The sequence below is a fragment of the Anguilla rostrata genome, chromosome 8 (genome assembly GCF_018555375.3).
Source record: "Anguilla rostrata isolate EN2019 chromosome 8, ASM1855537v3, whole genome shotgun sequence".
NCBI lineage: Eukaryota > Metazoa > Chordata > Actinopteri > Anguilliformes > Anguillidae > Anguilla > Anguilla rostrata.
In genome coordinates this window covers 56581490-56599919 of record NC_057940.1, presented here as the reverse complement: position 1 = coordinate 56599919, position 18430 = coordinate 56581490, and the positions used below count along the sequence as shown (strand labels likewise).

The window sequence follows — 18430 nt, the reverse complement described above, 5'->3', positions numbered from 1 at the left end:
GCAGATTAGCCCATAGAACACTACAGCGCAGATTAGCCAGTTACGCCGATACCTAACACTACAGTGCAGATTAGCCCATAGAACACTACAGTGCAGATTAGCCCATAGAACACTACAGTGCAGATTAGCCCATAGAACACAACAGGGCAGATTAGCCCATAGAACACTACAGGGCAGATTAGCCCATAGAACACTACAGTGCAGATTAGCCCATAGAACACTACAGTGCAGATTAGCCCATAGAACACTACAGTGCAGATTAGCCCATAGAACACTACAGTGCAGATTAGCCCATAGAACACTACAGTGCAGATTAGCCCATAGAACACTACAGCGCAGATTAGCCCATAGAACACTACAGTGCAGATTAGCCCATAGAACACTACAGTGCAGATTAGCCCATAGAACACTACAGTGCAGATTAGCCCATAGAACACAACAGGGCAGATTAGCCCATAGAACACTACAGTGCAGATTAGCCCATAGAACACTACAGTGCAGATTAGCCCATAGAACACTACAGTGCAGATTAGCCCATAGAACACTACAGTGCAGATTAGCCCATAGAACACAGTGCAGATTAGCCCATAGAACACAACAGTGCAGATTAGCCCATAGAACACAGTGCAGATTAGCCCATAGAACACAACAGTGCAGATTAGCCCATAGAACACAGTGCAGATTAGCCCATAGAACACTACAGTGCAGATTAGCCCATAGAACACAGTGCAGATTAGCCCATAGAACACAACAGTGCAGATTAGCCCATAGAACACTACAGTGCAGATTAGCCCATAGAACACTACAGTGCAGATTAGCCCATAGAACACTACAGTGCAGATTAGCCCATAGAACACAACAGTGCAGATTAGCCCATAGAACACAGTGCAGATTAGCCCATAGAACACTACAGTGCAGATTAGCCCATGAACACGTGCAGATTAGCCCATAGAACACACAGTGCAGATTAGCCCATAGAACACAGTGCAGATTGCCCTAGACACAACAGTGCAGATTACCCTAGAACACAGTGCAGATTAGCCATAGAACACAACAGTGCAGATAGCCCATAGAACACAGTGCAGATTAGCCATAAACCTACAGTGCAGATTAGCCCATAGAACACAGTGCAGATTACCATAGAACACTACAGTGCAGATTAGCCCATAAACACTAAGTGCAGATTAGCCCATAGAACACTACAGTGCAGATTAGCCCATAGAACACTACAGTGCAGATTAGCCCATAGAACACTACAGGGCAGATTAGTATATGTGTGTCTGAGTGTGTGTGAGTGTGTGTGTATGTGTGTGAGTGTGTGTGCGCGTGCGTGTGTGTGAGTGTGTGTGTGTGCATGTGTGTGTTCATGCTTGCATGTGTCTCTCTCTCTGTGTCTGTATGTGTGTGTTTCTGTATTTGTGTGTGGAAGTGAGAGCTGTGCTTGTTGTGAAGCCTGATTGACTTGACCCCATTACAGAAGTCACATGACCCAGCCCCCCTCCACATTCCTGTCTGAAGGGCCTTCAGCACACGACTATCTGTGTGTGTGTGTGTGTGTATGTGTGTGTGTGTTGTGATGTGTGGTGGACATAGATGTGTGTGTGATTGATGTATCATGTGTGTTGTGTGTGTGGTGTATAGTGCATGTGTGTGTGTGGCTGATGCTGAGTGTACATATTGTGAGTGGTTATAAGCTATGGTGTGTGTGTGCGTAGTTGTGTGTAATATGATGTGTGTGTGTGTGTGTGTGTGGTATGCGTGATGTGCATGTGTGGGGACTAGAGTGTGGTGTATGTGAGTGTGTATAAGTATGTGTATGTGTGTGTGGTGGTATATATGCAGTGTGTGTGTTGTGATGTGGTGATTCGTAGAGTACATATGTGTGTGTGTGTATGTGTGTGTGTATGCGTGTATGTGCATGTGTGGTGGGGACATAGAGTGTGTGTGTATGTGAGTGTATATAAGTATGTGTGTGTGTGTGTATATATGCATGTGTGTGTGTGTGTATCTGAGTGTACATATGTGTGTGTGTGTGTGTATATATGCATGTGTGTGTGTGCGTATCTGAGTGTACATATGTGTGTGTGTGCATGTATGAGAAGTAGACCAGTCTGTCAGACGGAGGCCTACCTTAAACAGAGAGAAGTACACCTGCTTGGTGTCTGCGTCCTCCTCCTTGTGCACGCAGGTGTACAGGTAATCCACGTCCAGAGCGATGCCCAGCAGCCTGTTCACCTCCTCCTCTGACACGTTCTCCAGGTGGGTCACATGATCCGCTGTCACAGGACGAGGGCGGGGTTAGAGAGCTCAGGGGGCATACTGATCCCAGAACAGTCACCACAATGCCGCCTGCAAGCTGCTGCCCATCTCTGTGAACAGAAGCGCTGATCTGAGACCAGTGTTTGGCTCACCCAGGGCGTGGCTGCAGCTGCGGCAGGGCTCGCTCAGGCTCGCCGAGGCGGGGTGCTGGTCGGTGCGTGGGGGGGTAGGCGGGGGGTTCTGGCTCTTCCATCCATTGCACTTACACCCACCGCCCTCTGCCTGAGAGAGTCACATCCGTTACACACATAACCCCTCCCTCTGCCAGAGTCACATCCGTTACACAACCTCCCTCTGAAGTACATCCATTACACATAACCCCTCCCTCTGCCAGAGTCACATCCGTTACACATAACCCCTCCCTCTGCCAGAGTCACATCCATTACACATATAACCCCTCCCTCTGCCAGAGTCACATCTGTTACACACATAACCCCTCCCTCTGCCAGAGTCATCCTACACATACCCCTTGCAGAGTCACATCGTACACATAACCCCTCCCTCTGCCAGAGAGTCACATCCATTACACATATAACCCCTCCCTCTGCCAGAGTCACATCTGTTACACACATAACCCCTCCCTCTGCCAGAGTCACATCCGTTACACATAACCCCTCCCTCTGCCAGAGTCACATCCATTACACATATAACCCCTCCCTCTGCCAGAGTCACATCCATTACACATATAACCCCACCCTCTGCCAGAGTCACATCCGTTACACATATAACCCCACCCTCTGCCAGAGTCACATCCGTTACACACATAACCTCTCCCTCTGCCAGAGAGTCACATCCGTTGTACACATAACCCCTCCCTCTGCCAGACTCACATCTGTTACACACTCACACCCAATACCCACTGCACTCACGCCCACAGGTGTAATTAAACTCTTCAGGTGCTGGTAAAACCTGAAAACACTCTTATTGATTTAAAATAAATAGATAAAACACTTAAAATCATTTTTTGCACTCAATATTGGTGAAAGTAGCTATATGTTATAACTCCAGGTAAAATCTAGTTTTAAGAGCAGAGAAAAAACACCACTCACTGACAGCTGAACCAGACATGTATTTATGTGAAGGTGGTAGTGGAACAGCACATTAGGGAGATGAGCTTTGCATTTAGTACACAGATATCAGCAACAGACGTCAGCTCAATTTATACCAGTTAAATATATCCAGTTTCAGACATGGCCAGTGTGCAACCTTAAACTTTCCACCAAGAAAACATGTAAATTGCATTATAAAAACACGATTCAGAAGACTACCATGGTCTGAAAATGCACAGCATGCTAACCGCTTAAGTTAATTGCGTAACCAGCGGAGTGGGCTCCAATATCCCCGCGCAGCGTTGGTCTGTACGCTCCTCAGCCTCGCGCTCCTCGCGGTAGGGCTCGCGCACTACAACCCGTGTTATTATGTTTTTTCCCCGATCTCGCGCTGAGCAGGAACGTGTGCCGACGAACAAAAACAAACTCCGCCCACCAGCGGCAGCTGTCACCCTGTCACAACAAAGACGACGGTTCCTACAAATTTACGTTTGCGCTGCGTGTTTTTACAACCGAGGCGCCTCGCAGAAATACCGCCCAACTTTCCTCATCTCGTTTTGCCCACACCGTGTCCCGGACGCATACGGTGCCGTCGAGGGGATTAAATTATGAAACCTGCATTCAATAAACCGAACGTTTGATACGGAGCCAAGTGTGTGTGTTTACGTCCGAGTCTCCCTCATCGCGCGATATTAAATGTAAATGCAAACCACAGCTGCCAAACATTATGCATTCAATCACACACCTTCCTCTTGTAGGCTAATTTTACTCACATGAGTTTGTTACCTACACATAAATAATATTTTATTGTGTCATGACATGAATTCATCCTGCACTCGTCTATATCAGTTTCCTTGCTTGCTAGCCAGCTAACTAGCTACCCTTCGAAAATATAAACTGACCCCCCTAGCTCTCGGTTGCTTGGTTAAAGCGTGTGTGTCTGTTTTTTTTTTTTTAAAACTGGGAAAAGCACAGTCTTGACGTACCTTGCAGGCGGAATACACCCCGAGTTTCTCCAGTTTCTTTGGACGCGGAGAGGAGCGCAGTTGCGCTTTCTTCGCGGCGATTCGCGCGGACCCCGCAGCGGCGCCGGAGCACTCCGTTCCTCCAGCACCGGGAGCCGCTGGAGCCGAGCCCGCCGCCCCCACGGCCGGGGAGCCCTGCTGAACCCCGGCGCTCTCGGACATCCTGTGAACCCAGCCCAGAGAGGAACCCCCCGAGTCGCGAGCGTTAGGCTCTCCTCTATCCCTTTCTAAGTCCAACAGTTACGGGATCAGACATGGCGCTCATCCCTAATTTTTTTATTTGTCATTGTAAACCCGCCTTTCCTCCACTAGGGGAGACAAAATGGATATTCCGCTATGACTCAAAGACAGCGCACAAAAATGCGACGGTTCGTGGGCAAGAATTTCAAGGTCACACGGAATCCCTGACGCAGCCGACATCAAAACGGAGAGAAAAAAAACAGATACAGGGCGCAGTCATGCGCGTAACACAGCAAGCGGGCATGATCGGAACTCGGCGGATGGGCCTATAGAATTTGATGTTAGACCACAATAATCCGCACAAATTTCCAGTACCTTCGCGAATGTAATCACATACAGTCAGTCATAACAATGTTTTGGCGAAGCGGCTATTAATATTGTCAATGTGAATAGCTACTTTGAATAATCTATTAACTTACACATAAACGGCCTTAATTTGGACATTTTAAGAAAACAACATTACTGAAGAATACCGACAGTTGGGCGGATAAACGTTTAACGTGAGTCACACGGGGTGGAACTCCAGAATCTGGAACTGAAACCAAGAGGTTGCAGGTTCAACCTCGGAGTCGGGGCACCGGTTACTGTGCCCGCCACAAAAAGAAAGAAATCGGAATCACTCCAGTCAGCTATAAATGATTACAATATGCACGATGCGTTGCATAAAATAATACACTTCAGTACCATTCAAAAGCAAAATATGGAAACAGCAACATATTTTAAGAGATGTCTTAAATGTTGTGACATAAGGGTAACTAATTAAAATATTTTCGCAATTTAAAATATGTAGGCGGAGTGCTTTCTGTTCCTTACCATATGTACGCACGAGTGCCACGCCCATTTCAAAAGCAAAAATGGAAGCAGCAATAAATCTTATGAGATTTAATCGATTAAATCTTATTTGGAAGTGTAACAAATTTAAACATGTATTTAGACATATATTCCGGGGGTTTTGCCCCCTTAATATACTTTTAAAAACCTTGGCGGTTTTGTTCTCCATCTGCAGCTCGTGAAGCCTCACCGCCTCATCACTATGGAAACCACAGGAAGTGAATCTGTAAAGCTGTGTAGCACGGGGGCCAAAGTGGTCTACGCGGCGTCATTCTCCAAACCGGACGTCTGCGTCAACTTTATCCCGGCGCAGATACCAACATCCATAATTACCTTCCGTTCCTTTTAGTCGGTTATTCAGAGTGCTGTAAATACCTTGCATTTCGAGATATGAGCAGAAATTAAAATGTTCACAAAAATAATGCTTACAATATATCCCTGTTTATTAAATTATTTATTCATAAATCGGTACCTGAACATTAGAACTGATCAGTCCTTCGCCGTTAACATTGTTACATCATTACAATAGCAGTGTAAAAGGGCGCGCGCCGGCCGGTTAATCAGTTCAGCTACTTAAGTCTCGTTATAGCAGAATTACTAATAATCCAATATAACAATACAGTTCAGGTCTACAAGGTGGAAAATTGACTGGGCATCATTGTCTCTCATCACACACAGCAGAAGAAATCAAAAATATAAACCAGGACATTGTTTTTTGTTTTTTTAAGTTTTTTGTCGTCGTCGCCGTTGTCGTTGAGAAAAAGTACAAGACAGACCACTAAAGAAACGCAAGTTCATTGGTTAATAACACTACATTTATAGACCACCACTGATTATAACTGAACCATTTCATGGGACAAAAAAAGGTCCAAAGCCCATAGCAGAGCTGCTTCCAGATTGTTTTTTTTTTCCTAGACCACTCCCTAAGCAAGCATTAGTCCTGTGAATCCTAAATTGAAAAGTAGACTACATTGCAACACCCTATTTACAGTATATTATTTATATATATATTTACCACTTCGGCTGCAATTATGACAAGGAATATTCATAAGTGCCGTTAGTGCAAGGCATCAAACCCGTCCGAGTTACTGACTCTTAACAGACATCAACAGGTGTGCGTGTAAGTGCGTGTGTGTGTACTTGTGTGCATGTGGAAGAGGGGCGTGGGGGAGGGGGGGGAGAGGGGTGGCTATACATTACTGCTTCTTCTTTAAAAGGAGACCCAGAAAATTTGGGGGTACCGGGGAGCCCTGGCAGGCCACAATGACAGATAAATCCGAAATGAACGCTCGTGTACTGCTCACCCCCCCCCCACTCCCATTTCCACACAGGACCGGGGGGGGGGGGGGGCGGTAGGTGTTAAGAGGCCGAGAGGAGGCACCTGACAAAAAACTAAAGCAGGTGGAGCGAGCGTGTGCTGCCACCCCCAAATCCCCCCCCCCCCTCCCCCCACCCCCACCCCCACCCCCACCCAGTCCTTGACCAATCACAGGGCTTTTTTTAAATAGAGAGCAGTCTTCTGATTGGTTTGTAGCAGTTGTGAGCGCAATGGAGAGGCCGCAGTCACATCGCCACGGTTACTATGCCGCTACTTCACGTTGCGTTCAGATGTCCGAGTACGTAAAGATGATGAACAGTTTAAAAAAAAAACAAAAAAAAAAAAACGACAAGATCAGAGTCCAACACTTTCACCTTCCTCCCTCTCTCCCTCCCTAACCAAACCCCCGAACGCTCGGTGGACAAGATGCAATCACCATTTACACTTTCTTCACATCTTCCATGTCACCTGTACACCATGTTGTCTCGGGGGGCAGGGGGGTGAGGAGACACACTTTAATTCCCCCCCCCCTTCTCTTTCTCCTTCTCGTACTTTTCTTTTTCTGCTGCGGAACAAAGTTAAAACTTTACTTTTCTTTAGACCTTGTAGTGACACGTGCATCTGTAACTCTGAAGAACATTTAAAAAAAGAAGTCAAATTAAAAAAAAAAAAAAAAAAAAATTAAAACAAAGAAACAGGGAAAAAAAATAAATCCCAAAAGACATTTTGTATTAGAAACACAGCTGTACAGTCTCTAGCTATTCCTGGGGGGGGGGGGGGGGGGGGGGGGGGGGGGGAAGGGGAGTTTGTGAAGAAGGGCACCCCCACAAGGTCCGGATGTTATTGAGTTAGGAGGTCTGGTGTGGGGTGTATCTAGGAGGAGGAAGGGGTGGGAGGTAGGAGGAGGAAAAGGCGGGGCTGAGTATATGAAGGGGTGGGGCTATGCCAAAGGGGCGAGGCTTGGAAGATGAAAGGGGTGTGGGGAAGAAAGGTCAGGGCTGGGAAGATGAAAGGGGCGGGGCTGTAAGAAGGGGAGGGGCTGGGAAGATGAAAGGGGCGTGGGAAAGAAGAGGCGGGGCTGGGAAGATGAAAGGGGCGTGGGAAAGAAGGGGCAGGGCTGGGAAGATGAAAGGGGCGGGGCTGTAAGAAGGGGAGGGGCTGGGAAGATGAAAGGGGCGTGGGAAAGAAGGGGCAGGGCTATAAGAAGGGGCGGGGCTGGGAAGATGAAAGGGGCGTGGGGAAGAAGGGGCAGGGCTATAAGAAGGGGCGGGGCTGGGAAGATGAAAGGGGCGTGGGGAAGAAGGGGCAGGGCTGGGAAGATGAAAGGGGCGTGGGGAAGAAGGGGCAGGGCTATAAGAAGGGGCAGGGCTATAAGAAGGGGCAGGGCTATAAGAAGGGGCGGGGCTATAAGAAGGGGCGGGGCTATAAGAAGGGGCGGGGCTGGGAAGATGAAAGGGGCGTGGGGAAGAAGGGGCAGGGCTATAAGAAGGGGCAGGGCTATAAGAAGGGGCAGGGCTATAAGAAGGGGCGGGGCTGGTTAGTTGCTGCAGCAGGGGGCCTTGGCGGGCTGGGCCGTTTCCGTTAAATCCACCCCCCGGTTCCGCCCGCTGGTCGCACTGGCAGCCGCCGGCTCGTTCTTGGGCAGCCGTTTCGCTGGGAAAAAAATAGAAATAAAAAACATGGGAAAGACAAAAGACAAGTGCATCCTGCGTGAATCATTCACAGCTACATGGAGGACAGCACTGGGACGTCCCAAAAGCCAGGAAGGCCAAAGTCACTCAACTCTCAGTGCTGAAAGACCCAGATCAGGGCCCGGATTGTTCCATTTATTTACCCCCCAAATTAACCCAAAAAAGGATCAAGACCTTTAACTACAAGCTTGGTGTTTATTTTTAGTGAGATTCCAAGTGGAGCCGTTTTCTGCAGCCTGTCCCCAAAATTGGCTGAATAACTGGCTGAGCAAACTCAGACCGTCTCAAACGAACATCCCATCCAAAAAAACCCAAAAACCAGAACAGGCTTAGCTACAGTACTAACCAAGCCCAGCCCTGCTTAGCTTCAGTACTAACCAAGCCCAGCCCTGCTTAGTTTCAGTACTGACCAAGTCCAGCTCAGGATGCCTATGCAAAGTTACTCATTATATCTATGAATATCAAAAGTCATTGATCACCACTTCAACACCACACTTCAGACAATATTATGATTACATGACTCCTTAACAATGAATATTTCATACAATAAGTTTATTTAAATATGTATGAAAGCAAATAAATCTTCACAGCTAGAGATAAATATCCAAAGCAAAAAGCTTACCGATTGCCATGAATATTTCATTGACGTTCATTGAGGTCTTTGCCGATGTTTCCATGAACAGCAAGCTGTTGTCATCAGCGTACGACTGTGCATCCTGAAAAACAAATACGTACAAAATTACCAAAATCCAAAGTTTTTGCTTTGTGTAGTACTGTACATGGAACAATTTCTTTAAAATAAATAAATGCATAAATAAATAAATGCACTCCAGTGAAGGTGTGGAAAGGTGGGGCAGGTGTGGAAGCTGTGGAAAGGTGGGGCAGGTGTGGAAGGTGTGGAAAGGTGGGGCAGGTGTGGAAGCTGTGGAAAGGTGGGGCAGGTGTGGAAGGTGTGGAAAGGTGGGGCAGGTGTGGAAAGGTGGGGCAGGTGTGGAAGGTGTGGAAAGGTGGGGCAGGTGTGAAAGCTATGGAAAGGTGGGGCAGGTGTGGAAGGTGTGGCAGGTGTGGAAGGTGTGGAAAGGTGGGGCAGGTGTGGAAGCTGTGGAAAGGTGGGGCAGGTGTGGAAGGTGTGGAAAGGTGGGGCAGGTGTGGAAGGTGTGGAAAGGTGGGGCAGGTGTGGAAGCTGTGGAAAGGTGGGGCAGGTGTGGAAGGTGTGGAAAGGTGGGGCAGGTGTGGAAGGTGTGGAAAGGTGGGGCAGGTGTGGAAGGTGTGGAAAGGTGGGGCAGGTGTGGAAGGTGTGGAAAGGTGGGGCAGGTGTGGAAGGTGTGGAAAGGTGGGGCAGGTGTGGAAGGTGTGGAAAGGGGGGGGGGTGAAAGTGTGGAAAGGTGGGGCAGGGGTGGAAGGTGTGGACAGGTGGGGCAGGGTGGAAGGTGTGGAAAGGTGGGGCAGGTGTGTGAAGCTGTGGAAAGGTGGGAGGTGTGGAAGGTGTGGAAAGGTGGGAGGTGTGGAAAGGTGGGGCAGGTGTGGAAGGTGTGGAAAGGTGGGGCAGTGTGGAAGGTGTGGAAAGGTGGGCAGGTGTGAAGGTGGGGCAGGTGTGGAAGGTGTGGAAAGGTGGGGCAGGTGTGAAAGCTGTGGAAAGGTGGGGCAAGTGTGGAAGGTGTGGACAGGTGGGGCAGGGGTGGAAAGGTGGGGCAGGTGTGGAAGGTGTGGAAAGGTGGGGCAGGTGTGGAAGGTGTGGAAAGGTGGGGCAGGTGTGGAAGCTGTGGAAAGGTGGGGCAGGTGTGGAAGTGTGGAAGGGGGGCAGTGTGGAAGGTGTGGAAGGTGGGGCAGGGTGGAAGGTGTGGAAAGGTGTGTGAAGTGTGGAAGGTGGGGCAGGTGTGGAAGGTGGAAGGGGGGGCAGGTGTGGAAAGGTGGGCAGGTGTGAGCTATGGAAGTGAGGTGAAGGTGTGGTGGCAGGTGTGGAAGGTGTGGAAAGGTGGGGCAGTGTGTGGAAGGTGGGGCAAGTGGAAGTGTGACGGGGCAGGTGGAAGGTGGGGCGTGTGTGGAAGGTGGTGGGCAGTGTGGAAGGTGTGGAAAGGTGGGGCAGGTGTGGAAGTGTGGAAAGGTGGCAGGGTGAAGGTGTGGAAAGGTGGGGCAGGTGTGAAAGCTGGAAAGTGGCAGGTGGAAGCTGTGAAAGGTGGGCAAGTGTGGAAGGTGTGGAAAGGTGGGGCAGTGGTGGAAGGTGTGGAAAGGTGGGCAGGGTGGAAGCTGTGGAAAGGTGGGGCAGGTGTGTGAAGCTGTGGAAAGGTGGGGCAGGTGTGGAAGCTGTGGAAGGTGGGGCAAGTGTGGAAGGTGTGGAAAGGTGGGGCAGTGTGGAAGGTGTGGAAAGGTGGGGCAGGTGTGGAAGGTGTGGAAAGGTGGGCAGGTGTGAAAGCTGTGAAAGGTGGGGCAGGTGTGGAAGCTGTGGAAAGTGGGCATGTGTGGAAGGTGTGGACAGGTGGGGCAGGGGTGGAAAGGTGGGGCAGGTGTGGAAGGTGTGGAAAGGTGGGGCAGGTGTGGAAGTGTGGAAAGGTGGGCAGGGGTGGAAGTGTGGAAAGGTGGGGCAGGTGTGGAAGGTGTGGAAAGGTGGGCAGGTGTGTGAAGCTGTGGAAAGGTGGGGCAGTGTGGAAGTGTGGAAGGTGGCAGGGTAAGGTGGCAGGTGTGGAAGGTGTGGAAAGGTGGGGCAGGTGTGGAAGGTGTGGAAAGGTGGGGCAGGTGGAGGTGTGGAAAGGGGCAGGTGTGTAAAGTGGCGGTGTGGAAGTGTGGAAGGTGGGCAGGTGTGGAAGGTGGAAGGTGGGGCAGGTGGTGGAAGGTGTGGAAAGGTGGGGCAGGTGTGAAGGTAGGTGGAAAGGTGGGGCAGGTGAAGTGTGGAAAGGTGGGGCAGGTGTGAAGTTGAAGTGGCAGGTGTGGAAGGTGTGGAAGGTGGGGCAGGTGTGGAAGTGTGGAAAGGTGGGCAGGTGGTGTGAAAGGTGGGCAGTGTGGAAGGTGTGGAAAGGTGGGGCAGGTGTGAAAGCTGTGGATAAAGGTGGGGCAGTGGTGTGGAAGGTGGTGGAAAGGTGGGGCAGGTTGGAATGTGTGGAAAGGTGGGGCGAGTGTGGAAGGTGTGGAAAGGTGGGGCAGGTGTGGAAGCTGTGGAAAGGTGGGGCAGGTGTGGAAGGTGTGGAAAGGTGGGGCAGGTGTGGAAGGTGTGGAAAGGTGGGGCAGGTGGAGGCGGCGCACCTGGAAGTCGACGGCGCGCTTGTTGGCCAGGTCGGCCTTGTTCCCGGACAGGGCGATGACGATGTTGGGGCTTGCTTGTCTCTGCAGCTCTTTCACCCAGTTTTTCGCTCGCGCAAAAGACTCCTGAGAAACCGCAGATTACCATGGATTACACAAACACACTACACATACACTACATATACTCATACACACACACTACATACACTATACATATACTGTATACACTCATACACACACACTACACACACTATACATATACTATAACTCATACACACACGTACACACGTACATAGACTATATACACTCTACACACACACTACATCTATACATATACTGCACACTCATACACACACACTACATACACTATACACTCACGCACTATACACTACATATGCTATACACACTACACACACTATACATATACTATATACACTCATACTACATACACTATACACTCAAGCACTATACACTACATATGCTATACACACACTACACATATACTATATACACTCATACACACACACTACACACACTATACATATACTATATACACTCATACACACACACTACATACACTATACATATACTATATACACTCATACACACACACTACATACACTATACACTCACGCACTATACACTACATATGCTATACACACACTACACACACTATACATATACTATATACACTCATACACACACACTACACACACCATACATATACACTATACACACTATAAACTATACACATACAATATACATACAGCTATCTGTGAGTGCCTGAGGGGAGGTGCACAGCTATCTGTGAGTGCCTGAGAGGAGGTGCACAGCTATCTGTGAGTGCCTGAGGGGAGGTGCACAGCTATCTGAGTGCCTGAAAGGAGGTGCACAGCTATCTGAGTGCCTGAGAGGAGGTGCACTGCTATCTGTGAGTGCCTGAGGGGAGGTGCACAGCTATCTGTGAGTGCCTGAGGGGAGGTGCACAGCTATCTGAGTGCCTGAGAGGAGGTGCACAGCTATCTGTGAGTGCCTGAGGGGAGGTGCACAGCTATCTGTGAGTGCCTGAGAGGAGGTGCACAGCTATCTGTGAGTGCCTGAGGGGATGTGCACAGCTATCTGAGTGCCTGAGAGGAGGTGCACAGCTATCTGTGAGTGCCTGAGAGGAGGTGCACAGCTATCTGTGAGTGCCTGGGGGGAGGTGCACAGCTATCTGTGAGTGCCTGAGGGGAGGTGCACAGATATCTGTGAGTGCCTGAGAGGAGGTGCACAGCTATCTGTGAGTGCCTGGGGGGAGGTGCACAGCTATCTGGGAGTGCCTGAGAGGAGGTGCACAGCTATCTGTGAGTTATGTGTCAGTGCCATGGCAACTCACTTCGTTTGTGATGTCATAGACCACAATGGCCGCCTGGGCTCCTCTGTAGTACATGGGCGCCAGGCTGTGGTAGCGCTCCTGTCCAGCCGTGTCCCAGATCTCAAACTTCACCGTTGTGTCGTCCAGACACACAGTCTGGGTCAGGAAAGCGGCTGAGGTGGATCAGAACCAAGAGTAAAGCCTAACTGGCACACACAACAGAACCCTGGAGGAACCACGTCCCCCCCATCCCGCAAAAAGAGGTCTGCGGTATCCACATAACCCAAAACTCAACACAGATTTTCGATAAGCGACCAAAAAAATTATTGATAAGCGGCCTCACAGATTATTGATAATTGACCTCACAAATTCATTGATAAGCGACATCACAGATTTATTGATAAGCGACCTCACAGATTATTGATAAGCGACCTCACAGATTAATGATAAACAACCTCACAGATTATTGATAAACGACCTCACAGATTATTGATAAGCGACCTCACAGATTAATGATAAACAACCTCACAGATTATTGATAAACGACCTCACAGATTAATGATAAACAACCTCACAGATTAACGGTAAACAACCTCGCAGATTACTGATAAGCGACCTCACTGATTATTGATAAGCAACCTCGCAGATTACTGATAAGCGACCTCACTGATTATTGATAAGCAACCTCACAGATTAATGATAAGCGACCTCACAGATTAATGATAAGCGACCTCACAGATTATCAATAAGTGACCCACCCCCAAACAGTAACAGAAAATTATTCTACTGCACAATGAAGCCGATCACTGAGCACTGAAACACAGAAATGGTTTCTATGGTTTCACCCCTGACCACACATTATTACTACCACTACAGCTACTGAAACTACTACTACAACTAGTGCCACTACTGCTACTAGCACTAAATGTTCAAGGGGGAGATTAGAGGTTTAGGTGTGACTTATGTTTATGAAACAACATGATGTATATTTACACAAGTACAGTGCCATGTGTGACGTGGCAGAATCACAAGCCTTCAAACCCTGCCCTACCTGCTACCAGATATCAATCCAAAAAATATAATAATAATAATACTAGCAGTTCTAACAATAATAATGCAACAAGTTGCTGTTACACTCAGTACTCATGATTTCTAGGCCAAAGGTTTCAGTGACAAAACCGTGACTTAAGGCTAAAATGCAATATTCCCGGTGTTGCCTGAGGCCTGAAACTAACATGTTCATTTCAGTCTGGTTTAAGGCGTAGATGTTAAATTACACATGCATGGCTTCAGGCTCAAATTTTAAACTGTTTAAGAGTGCCCTAAGGCACAAGGCTTAGGCTGTGTAAAGTCTAGCTTTATGTTAAATCTGCCCCAGCATGGCTCAAAGACTTAAAGCGTTACTGGGCAAGACTAAGTGTCAATCAATCTCAGCCCATAGTGAGGTTTAAATCGGCCAATGCTACAATGCCAACTAACTTTTAAAATGTTTTTATACAAGATGCCCAGGCAGGCTTGAGAGGCGAGCCACTGACCCCCTATTGTGCTCTCCTGGAACTCGTGGAACTGTCCCTTAACGAAGCGGAGCACCAGGCTGGACTTGCCCACGGCCGACTCCCCCAGCAGGACCAGCTTGAACTGGCAGATTTTGTTGGCGGCGTTGGACCCGTTGGGTCGCGTGGCTCCACCTCGACTGGCCATGACCGAATCGCCCCAGAGTCCTGTTCCAGGAACCAGAACCACAACCGGCGTCCTGCTCGAAAGGGCTGCTATCACCACTGCAAGGGAGACAGGCGTACACCTCCATTAGATAACATTAAGGGAGACAGGCGTACACCTCCATTAGATAACATTAAGGGAGACAGGCGTACACCTCCATTAGATAACATTAAGGGAGACAGGTGCACACCTCCATTAGATAACATTAAGGGAGACAGGCGTACACCTCCATTAGATAACATTAAGGGAGACAGGCGTACACCTCCATTAGATAACATTAAGGGAGACAGGTGCACACCTCCATTAGATAACATTAAGAGAAGTACACCCCATAGAAACTAAGGCAGGCGACACCTCCATTAGTACTAAGGACAGTGCACCTCATTAGATACATGGAGACAGGTGTCCCCTCATGATAACATAGGACAGCCACACCTCCATTAGATAACATTAAGGGAGACAGGTGCACACCTCCATTAGATAACATTAAGGGAGACAGGCGTACACTTCTATTAGATAACATAAGTTACACACACACATACACTACAAACATTTACAGTACACATCCACACACACTATAGTTATTATACATGCAAACAAACACACTACAGTTACACACACTTACACTACACACATGTACAGTATATACTCAGACTACAGTTGCACACACACGCACACAACAGTTACACAAACATACACACACACTGCACACACATAGAGTACACCCAAACACGCCCCCCCCCCCCAATCCCCAATGGTTGCAGCTTAAAATCCAGTGTATTGCAGGGCTCCTCACTTAAGCGGCAAAGCACATAACCTGAAATATCTTTGTAAATATGACAAGACTTCAAACAGGTAATATGAAAAACCCTACTGCGAATCTCTTGAGTAAATACCGTGTATGAAACAAACGCTATCGGGTATCTCCTGTGTCAATAACGACTTCTTTACGTCAATGGAGTCGCAGCCAAAAATGAGCATTTCAATGCTTGAAAACTCGATGCTTGAAAACTTCTATGTTTAAAAAGCTCAGTCACTTTTACAGTTAACCCAGAGGGGCTGAGAGCAGTGTAGCTGGATAGGACAGATACAGGCTATGGCAGTGTCTTCAAACAAAGCTACTGGTGTCTTAAGACTTCACACAAGATTCCCAGCCTGTTTTACCAGTGGTGTCGACTGCCGGTGTGTGCGTGCCACAGGCGGGAACCACACCTTACTGCAGTCTCTCACGGCTATTTTTTTTTTTTTTTTAGCAAACACGTTATCAACATCTTAGCGGCCAAGTCGTAAGACCGTTTATTTCCTCTGACATGAATGCAACGGTGTCTACAGAAGTGGTAAAGCAAAGGCCTCCTCTAGTGGTCGCGTTTTCGAACACTGCTAGTCGAACCTATAGGAAAACGCATGCATGGACCTGCGATTATGACAAAGTCTACACGGTTTCCTCTTATAAACAAACTGTACACCTGTGCAGGGTTGCCAGGTGGGAGAAAACCCCCTCCTTCCAAGCAGTGGTTTGTGCAAAATTCTCCATGTAAATATGAATGGGAAATAGTCATAAATGGAGGATTTTAAAAGGGTTCAAAATGTGAAAGGAAATCAACTGAAGATGGGGGATTTGGAGGAATTTTGGGAACACACACACCTGGCAACAGTTCACAAATTATCTGTTAGCTTTGCTCTTTAAACAAAGCCTGACATACTGCTACAGAATACGTGATACCAAGTCCCGTCACGGAAAATAAAATGACCCTAAAATTAAGAACGACATCCACCACGTTACAAGTTAAAAGAAGCGCCGTTACTGCGTCTGTGCTCATCATCACAAGTGTCAAGACAGCAAGTGGTCAACCTGCAAATTCAGTTAAAAACGAGCACCGCAAAAATTCGCGAAATAACCGCAAAGGGCCGTCCGTCGCAGTTCCTGCTTCGGCGGTAGCCTAGTAGAAGTAGTCTAGGCGCAGCCTCGGAATTCAGTTGGAATGTTTTCCATCACCACCTTTCACTCAGAGCTAATAGTTCTGTTCATTTTTGTATTCATAGCTGGCCGATTGTTCCCTAAGGCGGTGTGCCGATCAGCCAACGTTAGTCTGGCGAACTCGCTAGTTCGCCAACTACCAAGCTATAACATTGGCCGAGAACCTCGTGTGATTGTTTCAATCTTAGCCTTTGACAAGATAAAATTAGTTGGGCAGTTAGCGGAAATTGAAGTACTATCCAAGAACAGTGGAGCTAGCCGTGGCGTGTATCATGTTTAACATGATCACAGGGTGGTTAGATAGCAACTCAGCCAGCTATTGGACAATCTGGTTAGAAAAACCTGCGAAATAAACAGTCTATATATAGCCACACTACATAAAGCAGATCTGTACCATGACATGTCATTTCTGAAAGCCGACATTAGCTAGCTAGCTAGCTAGCTGCCTGGCTAACGTGGCAAACGCACGCCAAAGCAATGGAATGCTATAATAGGTGGCTAGCAAGTAATCTGTTGAACATGCTCACAGAGACAACTACGGCACCATATAATTCATATCCTCAATCTTGTTAGTTTTGTCTTGAAGAAAATGTTGAAGATAGACGCCATTTTGGAAACGCTAAGGTTAGCTAACAAGCTAGTTTTGGGGGAAATGAAGAGAGCTAACCAGCTAACGTTACTCAGCTACCATGAGCGTTTACTGGGTTGTTGGCTAGCTGTATATCGTCAGCTATGGGTAGCCAGCATTGGTATAATTACACACCACAACGTAAAGCCAATTTTACTCTTCCACAGTAACAAAGACATAGGTCTGAATGGGTGCCAGCAATCGACATTATTCATAAACGGTAAATTAAAATATCAGCCTCACAATTATGCAAAAATGTGTTGACAATTTAGGAACTGACAAAAAGGGCTCTTTCCAAGTCCGGAGCTCCGGCCTACTTCGTGAATCTCGTTAGCAAACGCAGGCTAATCGACACTATCATTCCCCAAGTTAGGTACTTTACCTGACAGCTGTTCGACAATGCGGACAGGGATTTCTGACGCGGGGGTCTTGACAACAACGGGGCTGCTAAAGTTTTCTTGTTGCACAAATTATTTCATCAGAGCCGATCAGGTCTCCTCCTTTCTTTTTCTCGCAACTTCCCCCTTTAGAACCAAAACACGCAGAAACTTCCGCCCCGCATGCCACGTCAAATGCAACTTCCGCCCCGCACGTCACGTCAGCTGTCACTCCCGGCCACTCCCTACCCGCAGAAGAGAATGATCAAACTTCCCTGTTGAAGCGAGAAAACAGTTACTTTCATACCAAAGGTAATTTGACTCTCCACAATGCAAGCATAATACACATAAAAATAGGCTACATGAAATACAAGCTACATTATTTGAAGTCAATACGTAAACATCGTTAAGTACTCCAAATGTCTTTAAAATGTTTTCCTCTTCTTACATTCAAAAAGATTCCGGCGTATTATATTTACGTTCAGTTAAGAGTGAAAAAATTGGGTTAATTGTAACTTTTTGCAATTATAAATCAATAGCAAACATTTTATTGTAAAGGTAAACTCTCACATTCTGAGTTACCCTGCCTCATTGTGACTCACTAGTTATTTCAGCGAATCCAGTCTTTGATATTCTCAGTAATGTTTTAATTGATTTACGATTGTAA

General features: G+C 47.7%; 2 protein-coding genes across 4 annotated transcripts in view; both read right to left on the bottom strand.

Moving 5' to 3' along the window:
• kat2b (K(lysine) acetyltransferase 2B) overlaps positions 1–5286 on the bottom strand; it is a 17356-nt gene extending 12070 nt beyond the window's left edge. The window contains exons 1-3 of one of the 2 annotated variants that reach the window (XM_064349196.1): positions 4355–5286; positions 2412–2541; positions 2131–2276 (exon numbers count right to left, since the gene is read on the bottom strand). In XM_064349196.1, coding sequence (XP_064205266.1) covers positions 2131–2276; positions 2412–2541; positions 4355–4555 — 477 coding nt within the window. In that variant the 5' untranslated portion in view covers positions 4556–5286. The remainder of the gene's footprint in view (positions 1–2130; positions 2277–2411; positions 2542–4354) is intronic. The other variant, XM_064349195.1, reaches the window with a different exon arrangement.
• Positions 5287–5899: 613 nt separating this feature from the next.
• rab5aa (RAB5A, member RAS oncogene family, a) lies at positions 5900–17935 on the bottom strand. 2 transcript variants are annotated; one of them, XM_064349198.1, is made up of 7 exons: positions 17769–17935; positions 14597–14839; positions 13083–13234; positions 11711–11833; positions 9096–9189; positions 8278–8435; positions 5900–8241 (listed from the first exon to the last, which is right to left on the bottom strand). In XM_064349198.1, exons 2-6 carry the CDS (start codon positions 14760–14762, stop codon positions 8320–8322), a joined length of 651 nt encoding a protein of 216 aa, XP_064205268.1. In that variant the 5' UTR covers positions 14763–14839; positions 17769–17935; the 3' UTR covers positions 5900–8241; positions 8278–8319. The 2 variants fall into 2 exon arrangements, with proteins under 2 accessions (XP_064205268.1, XP_064205269.1); XM_064349199.1 differs by having other exon boundaries at positions 5900–8073.
• Positions 17936–18430: the final 495 nt, after the last annotated feature.

Coding starts and splice junctions, on each gene's coding strand:
- rab5aa (XM_064349198.1), bottom strand. CDS start 14,762: ATGGCCAGTCGAGGTGGAGCCACGCGACCCAACGGGTCCAACGCCGCC. Junction 11,834..13,082: donor TCTATGACATCACAAACGAA/GTGAGTTGCCAT, acceptor GCGGTTTCTCAG/GAGTCTTTTGCGCGAGCGAA. Junction 8,436..9,095: donor TGAAATATTCATGGCAATCG/GTAAGCTTTTTG, acceptor TTTTTTTCCCAG/CGAAACGGCTGCCCAAGAAC.